Here is a 17531-nt window from a genome sequence, read left to right as displayed (position 1 = left end):
TTATTGGAGGAGCCCCTGCCAGCCCAGCCTCTGATTTGTCCATTAACAAGCACCAGGATTGGTTACTCGAGGATACCAGGAAGCTGATGAGGTTCTCTTCTTCCTTCTTCAGCTCAACCAGGAAGTAAAGTTTCTCATCGGCTCTAGCTCCAAGTTTAGCACCGGGCGGAGCAGGAGAGAGGCTTGCACAGGGAGCCTGGAGCGGAGGAGAAGTCTCAGGTATTGGGGGGGGGGGGGGGGGGGGGGCTGGGGGAATCTCCCTCTAGGCTGGATTTCTTTAGCATTAATCATTAACACAAGTAGGGGCAGCTGGGCAAGCTTCCCATGTCCTCTGGGGTGGTTGGCTTTTATTCTACCCAGGTGAGCACACAGTTCACCAGCAGACTCTTTCTGTGCCTGAGGAAGGGTGCTTGTACCTGAATGCTTACAAAGAACATTTTTTTTCAAACTATTTAGTTGGTCTAATAAAAGATATCGCATCTACCCAAGAACCTGGGTGCATGCACATTTCCTCTGGAGGGGTGGATTTTTGCTTCTTCATTCTTCTTCTTCCTTTCCCCCTGCTGGGATCTGTGGTAGGCAATGAAGGATTAGATATGTCCCCAGCAGGGCACAGAGAGGAGTTGCAGGAAGTAGCCTTTGCCCCTTTTTATGTCAGTTTTGTGCTTGCAGCTACTTTGCTTCTTCTAGCTTCTGCCCTAGCCTCTGATGTAGCACAGCCTGTGCTGGGTGACCCCCACCTCATCTCTAAGCTGGAGGGGAAGTTAAATTCCCTTCCATACATGGAAAGGAAGCAAGGGGAATATTGCTTTTCTGGCTTTAAAAGTTGCAAAGCTGAGAGCTAGGGTTTGGGAGGGGCTGCAGATTAGAAAGGATTTGGCTATTACCCTCTTCCCCCCCCCCCCCCAATCATTTTTTAAATGCATTCCCTTTCCTAAGGGGTAGGATTCTCCACCAGTTAAGCCACACCGCACAGACCCATGAGGCTAGGAAGGATGGAGAAGACCTATGGGTCCCCTGTGGGTTGCCTTGCTGGGTGCATTCCAAGCTTTGTGCAGGTGCCAGGACATCAATGGGTAGAAAAATCTGAGCTGCGGCCTCTTCCCTGGCTGGGTGAGGTAGGATTTACTTGTCCCCTCAATGCAATGAGGTAGCAGTAACCTAGCTCACAGGGTTTCCTACTTCTGTCTCGGACATCACCTGGTTGACCTGGCCTTCTAAACCCCCAGTGTGGGGGTCCTACAGCTTTTCCAGAGCTGTGTATGCAGCTTACTTACTGTGTTAAGGGGAGGTGGGGGGCACTGCCTTGATCCTGCCAGGCTTCTTGCCTGCGATTCCCTGGAGCTTAGGCTTTCAAACCTGAAATTTCGTGATCTGTCTCCAGCAGCCCTGTGAAAACCTGTGCTCCTAGCTGAAGGAAGATGACGACATTAACTCGCAGGGGCCGGCGGGCCGACACAGGCAAAAATGCTGACAAGCGGCCAGATGGTGAGGAAGATTCATCTAAAGACCTGGGTGAGGAGGACTCTGACTCCAAAGACATCCGCCTCACCCTCATGGAGGAGGTGCTGCTCCTGGGGCTGAAGGACAAGGAGGTAACATGTCCTGTTATTAGAAGCACTGCTGTTGCCTTCTGGATGTGAGCCCCCTTGGAGGCTTCTGGCTAACACCTCTGGTTCGGTAACTTGGGGAGCAAATCCTGCTGGCTTCTCTGCAGAGCTGAAGGGTTTATCTTGCTGTGGATCTGTGCATGCCTCTGGGCAAAGGGAACATGGGAACACAAGGCAGAGTTTTCCCCTTCAGGCACAGGAGCAGGATGCTTGGGTCACCCCAGTACCTTCCCTCCTTGCCCCAGGATGCTGGCCACATTGGCCTCCTCTGGGCAGCTCCACTGGTGTTTTGTTTGCTTTGTAGTGGGAGGATCTTGTAGCATTTGGGGTGGAGGGGTCTGGCTTAGACTCCAGGAGTGTTACCTTCTCCCTATCTTAACTCTACTGGGGCCTGATGGTAGACCAGCCCTTGGTTAAAAAGTAGGGCTACAGGTCAGATGTTGATATCCTACCAGGGCAAAGCTTTTTATTCTGGGATCCTACAGAGGTCCAAGCCCATTGTCTCACTCTAAATACCCATGAAGTACTGAGAGAACACTTTCTTTTCCTCCTTGGGGCTAGTTCAAGTTAATTGCCATTCGAGCTGCCTGTGTAAACCATTGTTTTCCCACCCACCCCTCTTCCCCTTCTCTCTCCACCTGTAGCCTGAGCGGATCAGACCAGAGATAAACCCAATTTCTGTTTTTACTTGAAATGCAGCCTAAAATAAGGCCTTATAAAAGGGCTTTTGGCCAAGACCCCTGCCTGGCCTTTGGAAGAGGCAGGCCCCTACTCCCATCTGGAGCCTGACCTCTCCTTGTAGAGAAAGGGAGGAGATGCCATTTACCTCTTGTTTATTTAGGAGCCAAGGGTTACCTCTGTCCTGAATTGCTCCTTGATGGGGCAGGTTATAGATCCAGCCTGGCCACACCCCACCCCACCCCACCCTTTGCTTGGGGCTGTTGTAAAAGAAGGACTGGGCTATTTTGGGGCCAGACAGGTTTATACTAGGGCTGTTCAGTGCCTTTGGGAGCACAACAGAAACCCAAGGCACCCAGAAATTTTTGCTTCTTGGTGGTGACTTAGCTCATCTACTTGATCAGTGCTTATACTTTCTCTCTTGCACTTCAAAATAGTATCAGGACTCCATCACCTGGATACCAGCAGGATAGCAACAGCTGTTTAAAACCCCAGAATATTTGTAAAGAGCTGACACAACCATCGGATGCAAAAAATAAAATCCAGTTGAGTGAATGCCGTGGGTGAAAACCTTGCCCTTCTGCAGTCTAGAAGTTTTCTTGAGCTTGCAGGGGAATATTATCATTTGGCACCCAAGTTGTCTTAAATACATGAGAGAGAAACAGAGCAGATTCCTATCTTGGTGGAAGAAAGCCTGCGAGATCCTAAATTGGGATTAAAAGGTGTATCTGTGAAAAATAGATCTATTCCCATTAGGTGATTGAAAGCCACCTCCTGGGTGGAGCACATCACCTGTTCAGCTGCAGGCAGCTTCCCCCCTTCTCCCATTAGGATAGAAAGTTCAGATTGAATTTCTAGGTGATGAACTTAGGTTGTGTTGCTTTGTTGCTGTGGAACTGGGTTGTTGCCAGATAAGTTTCCTTCCTCGGTCTGGTGCCGGAGGGGTTTCTTTCTTTCTTTCTTACAGTTCTGCAAAAAAAAAAAAGAAAGAAAGTCAGAAAGGAGGGATTGTTTCTTGGCTCAAAGGCTGGCCTGAGACTCCAGGGTTCAGTTTCTGGCACTGACACAGGCTGTGTATGATCCCAGGCAAATCACGTTGTCTTTCTCTCTACCTCAGTTTCTCATCTGTTTTTTAAAAAAAAAAAAAAAGCAGTGAGAGGGGATAGAACTTCCTTTGTCTGGGTGCCATCACAATGCAACTAACTCAGTATTTCATTGCAAGCTATTTGAGAGGTAGGAACTGTCTCTCATGAGGCATCTTGGCAGCATCCATCACAAGGAGGCCCTGATCCGAGTAGGAACCTGGAGATAATACCATCTCATTAGTGTTAACGATGTTCGCAGCTAGCCGTTCCAGACAGATCCCTCTCCACGGCAGTGTGTGTTGGTCATGGTGACATTGGTGCCTTACTGAGCTTGTATAGAGGAGTGCGGTGCTCCAGGATCATAGCACAAAGTGTGCAGTACTTCCTAGGCTCTCACAGGGACAACAATTCTCTCCTCTCTGAAATCACTAAACTGGACTCTGTGCTCTGTAACCCGGTCCCATGAACCCTGGCAGCGAGGAGTGGCTCCTGTCTACAGACTTGGGGTGGCACTGTCTTTTGGAAATGGATATTTCAGGACCTTTGATTATGAGAAAAGCTACCTGCGAGTTTTTGCTAGCAGCTTTGGCCCTGGGTATCTGAAATCTGCCATGCCAGAGTGGCTGTCAGTTGGGCTTTGTTAGCACTCAGAGGCCATGTGATGCATGTAATGGTTAGGATAGTTCATTTCCAGCTTTGCTAGTTGAAACAAGAGCCCTGCTATGCTGGGCATCATGCCCAACCTGCTTCCTGCCTTGCAGAATTTTGCAGATCTGGATCTCGGACTGTAATGTTTATGCATGTATTTGTGCACATGACATGGTCCCGCTGACTGCAGTGGGACAAAATGTACCTCTGGGTGTGTGCTGGAGGGTGGGGAGGAGGAGTGCATATTGCTGGCCTCAGGTGCTCAGAGACTGATTCATGTCTCTGAAACTGAGACTGGATTAAAATAAAACCTATTTAAAGGAACTGGGGTGTTTTTAAGAAAAAGCACTGACTGCATTAAGAGACTCCTAGTCATATTGGAGTGATGTAGCTGTGATGGCCCAGGAATTCTGCAAGAAGCAAAGATTTTTGTAGGTGATATTTCTTATTGGACCAGCTGCATGGTTGGGATAAAATCAGGCAGAAGGCAGGGTAGATACACATCTTATTACTAGAAACAGTGACCATAAACTGAAGGAGAGTAGATTTAGATTGGACATCAGGAAGAAATTATTTATGGTGAGGGTTGCCAAAATATGGAGTGGGCTTCCAAGGGAGGTGGTGCTTTCCCCTACCTTGCAGGTCTTTAAAAGAAGATTAGACAAGCACCTGGCTGTGATTACTTGACCCCCAGTGCTCTTTCCTGCCCTTGGACTTGATAATCTAATAGTTCCCTTCCGACCCTAAAAATCTATGAAATCTTATTGACTAACTAACTAACTAAGATAGAGCAGGAGCTTTTGTGAACTGGAATTGACCTCATCAGAAGCTGTGAAAGGCAGCGCAGAGCAGTGTATGAAGTGGAGTGAGTGCTTTGAATAAAAGAGAAGGTGGGGAAGGGGAGTAGTGCTTGAAGTAAAGAACCTATAGGAGCACTGGGGTCACCAAAGATGATCCAGGTTGTGGGATGAGAACCTGTAGTCCCTGTTTAAACCATACTTCATCCTGTCCAGTCTGCAGCTTCTCTTTCAAACCAAGATAAAGTCAGACAAGCTTTGGATTGTAAGGCATTCTTCATCATGTCCTAAAAGAATCATGCCATCCTCAGAAATGGCAACTCTGTGCCAGGTACGTGAGCCGGTGCAAGGTATTGAGGTGGCTGACCAGAACACTGCCTCTTGTGCAAACGGGAGGTAAAACCTGGGGAGGATTCTTTAGGGTAATGGTGCTTTCCTTTGGTTGCCCCAGAGTCCTGGTTGGAAGCCAGAGGGGCTGTGACAACCTCATGGGATGAAACTCCAAGGTAAAAACCAGCCCTAATTATGTTGTCAAGATAGATGCTGTGTTCCCCTCCCGTGCAGTGGCAAATGTTGCCTTCCTGTCTGAGACCGACAGAAGACATAACCCCAGGTGTGCTCATGTTTCACTTGGGTCTAGCTAAGAATTGGCGAGGGAGGAGAAAGGGAAGGACAGGAGCTGGGTTCAGAGAATGCAGCTGGACCAGAAATATTGTGCAGCTGTGGGGAAGTGGGAATGATCAAAATAGCTGGACAGGGTGAAGTGGTTTCTCTGCTTTCAGGTTGCCCCAGTGAGAGAAGAGGGCTGCTTATGTGACCAGAGACCTCTTGGAAGGCAGAGCGAACCCCACCAGAAGGTTTGGATTCCTCTTGTCAGCTGCATGGGTCTCTGTTCCCAGCGCCCGTGGGCAGCTGCGTCTTGGGCAGGCACGTTCTGTTTGATTTAGCAGCTCAGGCTGGGAAGGGGCTTTCTGGAAGATTGCAGGGGCTGGGAGCTGATCTTGGGTACCACGTCACAGAGCCCTGTTGTAACCTGCGTGCGCAGATTTTGTGTTTGTTCTTGGGCTGTAGTTTAGCAGGAATGCATTGTTCCCATTGTCTTGGGCTGGCAAGGTATGAAGCCAGATCGAGGGCTCCGGGCTGGTTTGGCAGCAGCACAAATGCACTGGCCGTGCATCCTGATACATGTGGGGGGAGAATACAGAATCTGCCCTTGGCTTCTCACTGGAATAGCTCGGTGGGTTTGTGATATGGTAAAACCCATCCTTCAGAACCTGACTGAGACTAGCACAGCTGGATTCCAGCTAGTAACAAGCTTTCTAATTGGCTTCAGCTTGGCTTGTCCTAATGTGCACAGCTGGCCTACAAGTGAAAGGCTCCGTACCCTAGTATGGAGCTGCCCAGTGAAAGTATCTGTATGGGTGGAGTTACCTGGTTGCTCTAACGTCTGCTTCTTGTTATCTACCTTTAGTACTTACCTGCCCCTGAGCACCTCCCAGCTCCCCCTGCTGTAGGACAAGGCTCCTATCCCCATTGTACAGATGGCATCACAGAGGCACAGAGAGGCTAAGTGAGTATGCCTAAAGTTACAGCAGGGAGTCAGTGGCAGAGGAGGAACTTGAATTCAGGTCTCCTGAGTTCCAGGCTGATGCCCTAACCGTTGGTTCAGCCTCCACACCAGAAGAGAGCATCTGTTCAGCATTTGCTGCGGTCAGCAGGGAAGCATCAGGTATCGGGTGTTACACAGCGTGCTGACACATTACCCTGGGCTGAAAACTGAACCCCTGAAGAGCCTGGCAGGGGCTGGGAGAAGGAAGGGCAGGGCTGGGTCTCAGATGCCAAACACCTGCAGCTTCCAGTGGCTGCTGACACCTCCCAGTTGCGGGCAGTTCACTGATGTGGGTGAAACTACCATGTGGTCACCTCCAGCAAGAGGTGCCAGCACATGCAGCTGTTGGCTCAACCCAAGATAAGATCTCAGCATCACTGAAGTAACAGGAGATCGGGGAACAACCTGGGATGCTAAATATTTGAGCCACTTGGGTGTGTAGGGAGAACAAAGCTGCATGCTTCTGTTCCCTTTAACTTCTTTGGTGCCCTTCCCAACACCCTTGGCTTTGTACAGACATACGTAGCTGATATTGCTTTAAAACGGGGATCTTGCGCAGTCGGATGGTCGTATAGATCCCACCAAAGAGTGAGTACCTTCCCTGATGGTGCTGGAGATGGAAGTTTTGTTAGTCAGTGTAATCAAGGTCTTAGTGCAATGAGCCTCTGTTCCCCTGGGGACTTTGTTGAGCTGTGAGCATTAGCTGCTCAAACCATCATGGTCACAGTGAGCACATCTACATGTTCATTAATGCACCTTAGTTACTGTGCATTTAGTTTAGTACTTGCTTAATAAAGTACTAACTAGAATTCCTGTGTAATAGCTTCAGTTCACGGTTTGTTTGGTTTTTTTTGTGATGCTTACTGCACGTTGGCCTAATAAGTAACACTGCACAGTAGGCTATTAGCATGGTTTCTAACTGCCATGCTACTGTGCAGTGTTATTGGGCTAATGCGCAGTAAGCGTCTCATGTAGTCGCGCCCAGTGATGACCTAACAGCCTTTTTGAAAGTGCAGGACTCTTTCATGTCAGTTCAAAAGGGATCTGTTTCAGTAGGGGGAATGTGACAGCCATGCAGAAATGTCACACGCACCTTCCAGTGCAGCTGTGGAACTAGGATGTTCACCTCCCACTATGAGACAGGCTAATGTTTTTCCAGGTAAATAGGGAGGGAAACTGAGGCAGGGGGCAGTCAGAGTGGAGAATGGACTCTCGCTCCATCCCTTTCTGGATGGCCAGATAGCCAGAACCAGGCCCCTTTCTGGAGGCCTTTACACCCCTCCATGAGCTGGGACCAGAACTCTGTTCTGTTCTCACGAGCAGGTTGTGCTTGTCCTGACCCGTTAGACCACAGAGTTGGCGGTTTAGAGTTAGCACAATGCTTATCCCCACTCTAAAGATACAGCCCATTGGTTAGGGTGGGACTGTTCCTGATAGCACAGATGGCAGGTGTTGTGGTCACTGACCAGGGAGGGAGGGAACAGTCAGTAGAAAGCACCAGCAGCCTCCCTGCTGAGCAACCCTTTGGCTCCTTCAGACAAGTTCTCCTACCACCTGTAGGGATGTAGCATTGTCTCCTGAGTTAATGTTTGATATAATGAGGGCAGTGAAAGAATTGGAGAGGGGACAAGCCAGGCCAAGAACAGTGCCTGTAGGGAAGAGTGCCCTGATGGCCTGTGAAACTTTTCCTCCTCATCCCCAGCCCCTTTTATCTGCCCATCTTACCTGGCAGAGGCTGCTTGAACTGGGTGCCCATTGGGAGAGAGGCGTAGTTTGGACTGTGATGCTGTGGCTGCCTGTGGCATCCAGGCTTCAGGGCTTTCTTCTGTTCCCTAAAACAACAGGTTCTCCACCAGACACTTGGGCTGCCCGTGACCTTTTTCATATCTGTTTCCCGTTCCGATTCTTTTTTCAGATGGTAAATGAGAGTCCTTGCCTGGAATAGCTTAACGAGCCCATACAATACCTGATGTAAAAGGACTTTGTTCTTGGGTGTAATCTCAAGGTGCTGTTGTGGTGCTGAGCCCTTGAGGGTTCAGGTGCATAGATAGCACTTCTCAGGATCAGGTAGATGTGAGAGGGGTAGGTGGAGGATGAGAGGAAGATTCTGATTCAGCACTGTCCTGGCACAGACCTATTGGCATTGCACAAGTGCTCAGATTCTAGTAGGCCCACTGATGATGGATGAATCTCACCCAGCCAAAATGATTGTATGTCCATGCTGTATTACATGCATTGGAGTGCCCAGAGGTAATACCTCTCATCCTAGAACAAGTGGATAAAGTATTGCATCTTCTTACATACCAAACGCACCCCCCCCCCCCCCCAAAATGACTACAAGGAAAGCTCTCTGCCCCTCCGCCTTCATTCTGCCTTTCAAAATGAGGTGTGTGTCTTATTTTGGGGTGCACTGTAGGCAAGAAAGTATGGTAATACTTAGCCTGAACTCTGTAGCCTGTAGAAATTACTGTAGATCTGAGCTAGTCATGGATGCCAGCAGCGCACCCCACCCACAGCTGAAATGCAGCACCTTCTGGGGTGGAAGCTGGCAGCTCTTTAACAGCATGCTTAAGTGCTCCTCTTCCCAAGCAGGCAATTATACCCTATCTTGCTCAAAGTTACAAGGTGGATTTAAGTGGGCAGGCTGTAATTAGCCCAACTGGAATCTGGAAAGGACGCTGGGGATAGTTCTCTTATCTAAACCTTAATGGGAGTCCCACCTGCCTCTTCAAGAGGCTGCACATCGGGCTTAAAGATAAAGCTGTGGACAGCAAGGAGCACTCTTATTACAGGACTTGGAAGCAATTAGCTGCAGTAAGAAATTGTTCTCCAGGCAGGTCTGAAGGTGTCAGGGGCTTTACGAGTTTCTTAAGCGGACTCGTTTATTCGTAAGCCCGGGGAAAGCTGCTCTTGGGGAAAACAATTACTGCTTGGATGGTGCCTGCGCCAGCTGCTGACCCAGTTTGAAAGTCATTGCAAAAGCAGGTGGTGGGTAACTTTCTGGCATGTCTTCATGGAGATTTAATTCTGAAAGGGAAGAATTGGTCCCTTTGCTGACCAGGCAACTGAGAGGTCAGGGAGGAGAACTTAATTCTGTCTCATTCATGAAACCTCCTTCACACCTCCTAGCCCTGCTACATCAGGGAACCAAGACATATCTGCTCTCTGCCAGAGAGACAGGACAGGAGACTGGCAAGATTACACCTGTGATCTGACCCAGTAAATAGCAGTTCTTATGGCAGCAGTCAGGTGTTATACACGCCTTTCCCTTAGGGGGGAAATTTGCCTACCCAGGAGGTTCTGTAGAAATCGCTCTTTAAAACCTATAGAGAATGGAGATTTGTCCAAAGCCCTCTTTCCCTCTGATATTTTTTCCCCTCTCCCATACTCCTGTTTGGAACAAGTGCTGGGTATTTCTATGGTTGCAGCCTCTCTAATCTCACAGTAGCCAACCTGAGAGGGAAGGTCATGCTGTACCAGCAACACACATGGTAAGAGACCCTCTCTGAAGACATCTGTAGGGGATGGGAAAAGGTAACCCAACTTGCTGAAGCCGGTTGGGATAATGCCACCTGCCCTGCAGGCCAGCATGGGCTGGCCGTAGTCAGCTTGGTTTTCAGAGCTCTTATTCAAGGCGAAGTGAGATTTCAGAGGTCTGGGGTGGAGCAAAGATCCCTTTTGCCCTACAAATGCTCTCCCTTGACACCTGGAAAGCCATGATGTTCACAGGGGCATGTTCAGGTGACCAGGAAGCTGGTTATGTTGTAACCAGAGCCAGCCAGCTCCCTGGCTTGCATGTATCCTGTTGCTCATTGTTTACCCAGGAAGGATTGGCCAGCAGCAGTTTGCCTACCAGCCCTGTAAATATCTCCCACTGGGTGGCTGTTTGTGTTACACCTGCAAGAAGAGCTCAAGGTTGTCACGTTTGGAGCCAAAGCTATACCTGGGAGTGGTTCTTTTATTGGTATGTGTCAGGGTTTGGATTTTTTTTTTTTATAAGCTTGTGCAGCAGTGCTGGGTGTTGGCTGCAGCCCAGGCAGGGGGTGATGACTGGGCTATGCCAGTGCTCCTGCTGGGAATCGGACCTGGAAGGTCCTGGCTAGAGGGTCTTGCCCCTCTACTCTCGGTCAAACAGACACTGCATTGGGGGTCAGGGAGGAATTTTTCCCTTAGTCAAAATTGGTACAGACTAGTAGGGGTGGTTTGCCTTCCTCTGTAGCAGAAGGCACAGCCTCTGACTGGGATCTCTCAAGTGCATTTAATACCCCCTCTCAAATGGCAAAATTTGATGTCTTCCGTGTTTTGGGGGTGTTGGTTATAGCCGTGTTGGTCTAAGGACATAGGCAGACAAGGTTCTTTGGGTAATGTGATATCTTTTATTTCCAGGTATTTAGTCAGTCTAATAAAAGATACCACATTTAGACAAGGTCCTTTGGGTGCCTTATACCCCCTTGCAGTGGCAGGATGCTGGCAGCCTTCATCCCCCCGCTTTACCTGGAGCACGTCTGGGAGTTTTTGGTGTCTTGGGGCAATGGACCTTGCAGTGCGACAGGGCTGCATGGGTAGTTTTTCGGAACGGGTCAGACCAGGATGTGTCTGGGATGGTTTAGATGGGGCTGATCCTGCCTCAGGCAGGGGTTTGGGTTAGATGGGACTTCCAGAGGTCCCTGCCAGCTTCACTGCTTTATGATTCTGTTGTTGTAAGAGCTGGGAGTTGATTCAAGGGCTGCAGGGCTTTCCCCACAAGGAAATGGAGATGGCTGCGTGCCCTATGCTGGTCTCCTGGTCCCAGCCCTCTTACTGAGATGACAATTGGACCCCTGAGTGCAAGATCACTATGAAATCTTTCCAAAGATGCCCTTTTTCTACAGGGCCCTCAATGAGCCTGATGTCTGTCTTCATCTGCTGTGAATGTGTATTAGAATCCCCCTCTCCCTCCCTCTAGCTGGGTCATGTCTATAAACCCCTTGGGGCAAAGATATGGGGCCATTTCTTCCCCTGGAGGTGCAGAGCACCCATTGCGATCCCAAGAATCAAGGGTGTCTTGCCATAAAGCTATAAATGCTCCAGTGGCTTTTGGGCAGTGGCCTGTTCCATCAGTGCCATGGACCAGCTGGGGTTCAAGATATCTCCAAGTCCCCCTAGAACTGTTCTCCTCTCTGCTCTTTCCCTGGACTGGGAACGGGGTCTTCTGGGTTCTGCTCCTAGTTCTGCCGCTGACCTGTTCTGTGAGCCCTGTTGACCTGTTCTGCAGACAGTTTGTAGCCTTGTGCTGTTCCCAGAGCAAGCTGCATCCCCTCTGGGCACCTGGGAGCAGTTTGAGGTCTGGTCATGACCCTGCAGACAGCAGCAGGTTTGGAACTCAGGTCCCCTACTCCAAGGCAGGCCCCTGCCACGCAATGGTAGGGATCTGATCCACCCTCTGTTAGTTGCTCAGCAGGGAGACATCACCAGCTGTCCTCATTCCCCAGCAAGTTTTCCTTCTAATGCCAGTTGTGCTTCCCCTCCCAGGGCTACACATCCTTCTGGAATGACTGCATCTCCTCGGGCCTGCGCGGTGGCATCCTCATCGAACTGGCCATGCGTGGTCGGATCCATCTGGAGCCTCCCACCATAAGGAAGAGGAGGCTGCTGGACAGGAAGGTGAGCTGCCCCTGGGGTGGGGGGACTCAGGCTTTCCTCTTCAGTGGGGCTGGCTGCCTTTGGGGATAGAAGGCGCCTGGCCCTCTTCTGCCCTGCAGCGAAGGTCAGGAGGCTGAAACAGTGATCTCAGAGGAACCGGGGCACATGGGTAGCCAGTACACTTTTTCTAGTGTACAAAAATTGAGGACAGATGACACATCCCAAAATCAGGGTAACCTCCTCTAAAACAGCTGAGCATTATTCCTGATAGAATCAGGGTAAAACCCTCCCAGCTTAAGTTATACCAGTGCAGCTGTCATCTGTCCAGACTTATCTTGGGTTAGTGGCTTGCAAATGGCCAGCCAGCTGTTACCTGATTCCCTGCCATGTAGTAATGGGGTGAACCAATAGCCGTTTGGTACCCGGAATGAGCTGCATTTTGGTCTGTTCCTGATCCCGGTATGCATTGGCATACAAATTGCTTAAGTGCCTGTGTCCTTGCCCTAAAAATGTCTGTAATCCCTGCGCAGTTCAGGAAGGATGCTGCGCATACTCGCTGGTGGAGATCAGGTCTGTATTCAAGGGTGGCTCTGGTTATGAGGACCCCTGTGTGAGGGTGTTCCCTGAATCATTGAATCCTAGAGAGGTAGGGCTGGAAGGGACCTACAGAGGTCACATCTAGTTCAACCCCCTGCTTGAGGCAGGATCAGCCTTGTCCAAACCGTCCCAGACACATCCATCATCTAAACGCTTCATAAGTTAACAATCAAACCTGACTCAGCAGAGACATCACACCCAAACCTGCCACAGGGAAATCAGGAGGGACTATTGCAGCCAGTGTCTTGCTGCTGTGAGGGGTTGTTAATTATACATTCGAGAGATCCCAGGTAGAGGCTGTGCCCCTGCTATAGAAAAAGGCAGACCGCTCTCTTCCCCTCCAATTCCATACCAGTCTGACCAGGGGATAAAATTCCTCCGTGACCTCAAATAGGCATCAGTCTGACCCTGAGTGGAGGGGCAAGACCCTCTAGTCGGGACCCTCCAGTTTTGGTCCCAGAAGAAGCATTGGCACAGCCCAGTCCCCATCCACAGCTTGGGCTGTAGCCAACACCCAGTGCCTTTTGATGAAGGTTTAAACCCTCCCTGACACATTGCTACCACTAACAAGGCTGCATCAGAGCTGCATCCTTAGTGGGGGATGCCCCAAGGAGGTGGGGGGATGCCTGTGTGCCCTGGAATTCTACTGACATGTGTAGAGTGTGTGTTGTGTGTCGTCGTCTGTGTTCCCCCCCCCCCCCCCCCCCCCCCCCGGGCCTATCCAAATGACCCCAGTTTTGGGTTCCCCAGCTCAGATCCTAGACTGCAGAATTGGACTGTGCAGAGGTAGCAGAGTTGTGATGCTCCAGCTGGGGGGAGAGGAGCTGGTGCCTGCCTGGGACCTGGCCTCACTCTGGCTGTCTCCTTTTGTCCTTGCAGGTACTCTTGAAGTCAGATACCCCGACTGGCGACATCCTGCTAGATGAGACTCTCAAACATATCAAAGCCACAGAGCCCGCAGAGACGGTGCAGACCTGGATAGAGCTGCTCACGGGTATGTGGGCTTGGGGTGTGCCCTGCACTGCTTGGTGCCCTGGGGCTCCCCCCTTCCCCAGGACTGCAGGCTGAACGGGTTGGGACCTGGTGGCTGGCTCCACCTGGGCAAAGAATGGAGCCAGGCAGGTGGCTGTGGGAGGAAGTGGTGTTTCCTTATCCTATTGTTTGCACTGGAGGGTCCCGGATGGTGCTTGTACTTCAGGCTTGTGTACACTACGTCAGCATAGGTCCTGGAGAAGGCAGGGCTGAGCGTGCCTCTCCCATGCCTGGCTCGACTGGGAGTTGGCCCTGGAGCCTGGTTTTTGTTTTGTTTTTTGGTTTTTTGTTTGTTTGTTTGGTTCCAGCAGTCCTTGTTGAGTACCACTTCCAGCCCTGGAGAGCATGGGCAGACTGGGGGGCCTGGAGACTGAAGGACTGTGTTACCATAGCGCAGGACTGCATTGGGGCGAATCCCAGGCTGAAATGGCTGGGGGCTAGGCAGGGGGTGCATTAACAAAGCTCTCAATGGAGGGTGGTGGTCAGTTGGGGCCTGGGCAAGGTGTGGGAGGTGGGCTTGGTCTCTGCAGCTGGCTGATGCTTCGGTGCAGAAGAAGAGAGTCATCCCCTTACCCCACGCCCCCGGCTGCTTTTCCCACAGGCGAGACCTGGAACCCCTTCAAGCTGCAGTACCAGCTGCGTAACGTGCGCGAGCGCGTCGCCAAGAACCTGGTGGAGAAGGGTATCCTCACCACGGAGAAGCAGAACTTCCTGCTCTTTGACATGACCACGCACCCTGTGACCAACACCACCGAGAAGCAACGCCTCGTCAAGAAGCTGCAGGAGAGTGTCCTGGACCGCTGGGTGAACGACCCGCACCGCATGGATAGGCGGACGTTGGCCCTGCTGGTGCTGGCCCACTCCTCGGACGTGCTGGAGAACGTCTTCTCCACACTGGCCGACGACAAGTATGAGGTGGCCATGAGCCGCTCAAAGGACCTGCTGGAGCTGGACCCCGAGGTGGAGGGTGGCAAGGCACAAGCCATGGAGATGATCTGGGCTGTCCTTGCAGCCTTCAATAAATCCTAAGCACCCTGGCCGGCCATGGCACGAAACGTGGCCCTCTCGATGTAGGATAGGACCCATGCATACAGAACTACCCTCCGTGGAGGGCGGGTTTGCATAGGCTGGTATGGGGTGGGCTTGGCAGATTCCCCCTTGCCCCCTTCATGGCCTGAGGTGGCTGTGCTGGAAGGGGTGTGTGTGCGGTCAAATTGTCTGTCCTCTGTGAACACTTAGCTACACGCAGGTCTGCGTCTCTGGGCCGCTTGGCCCCCATTTTGACCCCCTGGCAGAGACTGTCCAGGGGGGCTGCGTGCTGCTCTCTCGCTCCGGAGTGAAGGGTGCCTGGTACTTGACATGTGACTGGAGCGGGGCAATGCCCCCTTCCTGCTCCCCCCAACTGGAGGATGCATGGCCCTTGGTAAGAGCTGGAGCTGCCTTGAGGCTTCTTGCCCGCATGCCCTGCTCTGCATGGGCCCCTGTGACATGGAGAATATGCCTTGGGCACTGGAGCTTGGATAGGACCTATACATTGGGGGGCTGGAAGTCCATGCCCTGGCTCCTTGCCATGAAGGGCAGGAGGGACCTGGGGTCTGAGCTTGGTGCCCTTGGCAGATGCTAGTATGGGAGTCATAGCCTCCAAGGCCAGTGGGGCACAATCCCCTCCACCCCCCAGCTCCTCTGTTTCCTTCCCCGGTACCCAGCTGTGCTGCTCTAGTCTCACATGGGCACCTCTTGGATCAGCATGAAGCTGGAGCAGTGGACGGACTGGGCTGCTGGTGATCAGGGCAAAGTGACCTCCGGTGCTATTCAGTGCTTTGTGGGGAGTGAAGAAGGGGGGGTGGGGGGACCTGCTGGCTCTACCCCCCTGCATGACAGACAGACAGACAGGACCAGATGAGATTTGCACTCAGCAGAGATACAGGTACAACAGCTAAGCTGAGCTGCTCCTGTCTGCCTGTTTCTTGCAGATGAGTACTGAAACCTGCAGGCACAGCTCTGCTGAGCTACCCACACAGCAGCTGGGGACTTGGGTCTTAGTTTTGCCTGTATCACTGTTCATTCAGTACCTTATTAATTCCCCCCTGTCACCCCCCCCAGGGTGGCATCCCTTATGCCATGTATCACCCCCGGGAGGAGAGAGCAGTCAGAGCCCCCTTGTTAACAGGGCTCTTGGAGAGGGGAGAACAAGGAGCTTCCTTCTCAGCTGCCTCTTTGACAGCAGGAAAGGGCAGGAGCTGCCTACAAGGCTCTGCCTGCTCTGTGTTTGCTGCCCATGTGCCCGCTCTTGCCCCTGGGAACCACAGCAAACTGCTCTTCTCACTCACTGTAGAGACCAGGGTGTGCATAGCGGCAGTTAGCACAGTGCAGCTGGAAATCATTCATTTATTTGCCCAAGCCCCTGGCTGCTGTCCTGTGCATCAAACAGACACCAAATAGAGCTGTGGTCCCTGCTGCCCGCAGCCTCTAGGTCTAGAAGTGAGCTGTGCAAGAGCTCTGGGCTGGGTTTGGGGATTTGGGGACCTGGTCTGATGTGGGTGAACAAACCGGATTCATGGCCGTTCTCTGAAATCCACCTGCCACCCTCCATCACCTCTACACTCGGCTGCAACACGCCAGGCCTGAATGTTTCCCGCAGCTGGAGGGTCCCAGTTCTGGACCAGGGCAGAAATAGGGGGGCCTGTTTCCCTCCACCCAGTTCATAGCCGACTTGCTCTGGTGGTGGTCACTTGCAGAGGAGCCTCCATGCCATCTTGTTCCCCTCTGACTTGTGGCCACAGGTCTCTGCCCAGCACGGAGCCCCATGGCTCTAAGGGGAATGGCTGTTGATTTTTTAAACTGCCCTTTCTAATAAAATCCCCTTCAGGTGCTGTCTTGTGCTCCTTGTTGCTCTTGTCTCCCCCAATAGAGCTGGGGCAGCATCGCTTTGGCACCGGCTCCTGCTTATGCATTGTATGATGAATCTGTTTGGTCTCAGCCCTATCCCTCCTATCAAGCTGAGCAGCTGCAAGGAAATGCATCCCCTGGGGTCCTGGGCAGAGCTCTGCGTCATTAGCTGTGATGCACAGGTGGGGAAACTGAGCCCTAGAGCCAGGCAGCAACCTGCACACTGGGACCAAAGCGGGGCATAGCACCCAGGCATCCTGAGGCCTGGTCCCCTTGCCTCTGCCACCAGAGGGACCCAGTGGCTTGTCATATGGGGACCTGCTGGGCAAGGGCCATGGTCCCCTGCCCAACATGGGTCAAGGGAAGGGGGGTGGCAGAGACAGCCAGGTGGGTCATATCGCATGCATTCCTTTGTCTTCACTAATGAATACTGCTAATTAGGGGCCTGGCTCCAGGCAGCCACCTCTTCACCCACAGAGGTCCAAGGGCTTGGGTCCTGGCATCTCTCTGTCATGCTGGAAAGAGGAAGGGTGGCGCAGTGATGATGGCACCAGCCTGGCCCATGGGCTCATGCCCCCTTTGCCATAGCCTCTTCGTGTAGCCTTGGGCAAGCCTCTTGCCCTGCTGCAGTTCCTTCCTCTGTAGCAGCATGTGGGTCACCGTGCTGTCCTGTCTCCCCAGGGCATGGAAAGATGAATGCACCCAGCTGGGGCCCTGCGGTGTGATTGTTACAGCGTCACTTGACTTTATTGTGGGATAAAAGTGGAGGGGAGGAATCACGCACTGCTTCACCCTCCCCTCCAAGGAAAGCTACTGTATCTTCTAATGCACACAACACCCTCCCTTTACATTTTAGCTGCAGCAATCGGGGTGTGAAGTGTGGAAACACGATATTAGCAGTATCTCCCTCTGCAGGGGTGAAGATACAGTGTGCTATGTAGGGCACCCTAGTACTTGCCTTTTC

General features: G+C 51.8%; 1 protein-coding gene across 2 annotated transcripts; it reads left to right on the top strand.

Annotated features, from left to right (window-relative positions):
• Positions 1-108: 108 nt before the first annotated feature.
• Positions 109-16551, top strand: GOLPH3L (golgi phosphoprotein 3 like). Of its 2 annotated transcripts, none has more exons than XM_014604390.3 (5): positions 109-219; positions 1388-1595; positions 11939-12070; positions 13526-13640; positions 14280-16551. In XM_014604390.3, exons 2-5 carry the CDS (start codon positions 1422-1424, stop codon positions 14705-14707), a joined length of 849 nt encoding a protein of 282 aa, XP_014459876.1. In that variant the 5' UTR covers positions 109-219; positions 1388-1421; the 3' UTR covers positions 14708-16551. The 2 variants fall into 2 exon arrangements, with proteins under 2 accessions (XP_014459876.1, XP_006273351.1); XM_006273289.4 differs by having other exon boundaries at positions 1385-1595.
• Positions 16552-17531: the final 980 nt, after the last annotated feature.

This window comes from Alligator mississippiensis, chromosome 15, assembly GCF_030867095.1.
Source record: "Alligator mississippiensis isolate rAllMis1 chromosome 15, rAllMis1, whole genome shotgun sequence".
Classification (NCBI taxonomy): domain Eukaryota; kingdom Metazoa; phylum Chordata; order Crocodylia; family Alligatoridae; genus Alligator; species Alligator mississippiensis.
The sequence above is the reverse complement of the archived record's forward strand: the minus strand, read 5'-3'. Positions and strand labels throughout refer to the sequence as shown.

Coding starts and splice junctions, on each gene's coding strand:
- GOLPH3L (XM_014604390.3), top strand. CDS start 1,422: ATGACGACATTAACTCGCAGGGGCCGGCGGGCCGACACAGGCAAAAAT. Junction 12,071..13,525: donor GGAGGCTGCTGGACAGGAAG/GTGAGCTGCCCC, acceptor TTGTCCTTGCAG/GTACTCTTGAAGTCAGATAC. Junction 13,641..14,279: donor CTGGATAGAGCTGCTCACGG/GTATGTGGGCTT, acceptor CTTTTCCCACAG/GCGAGACCTGGAACCCCTTC.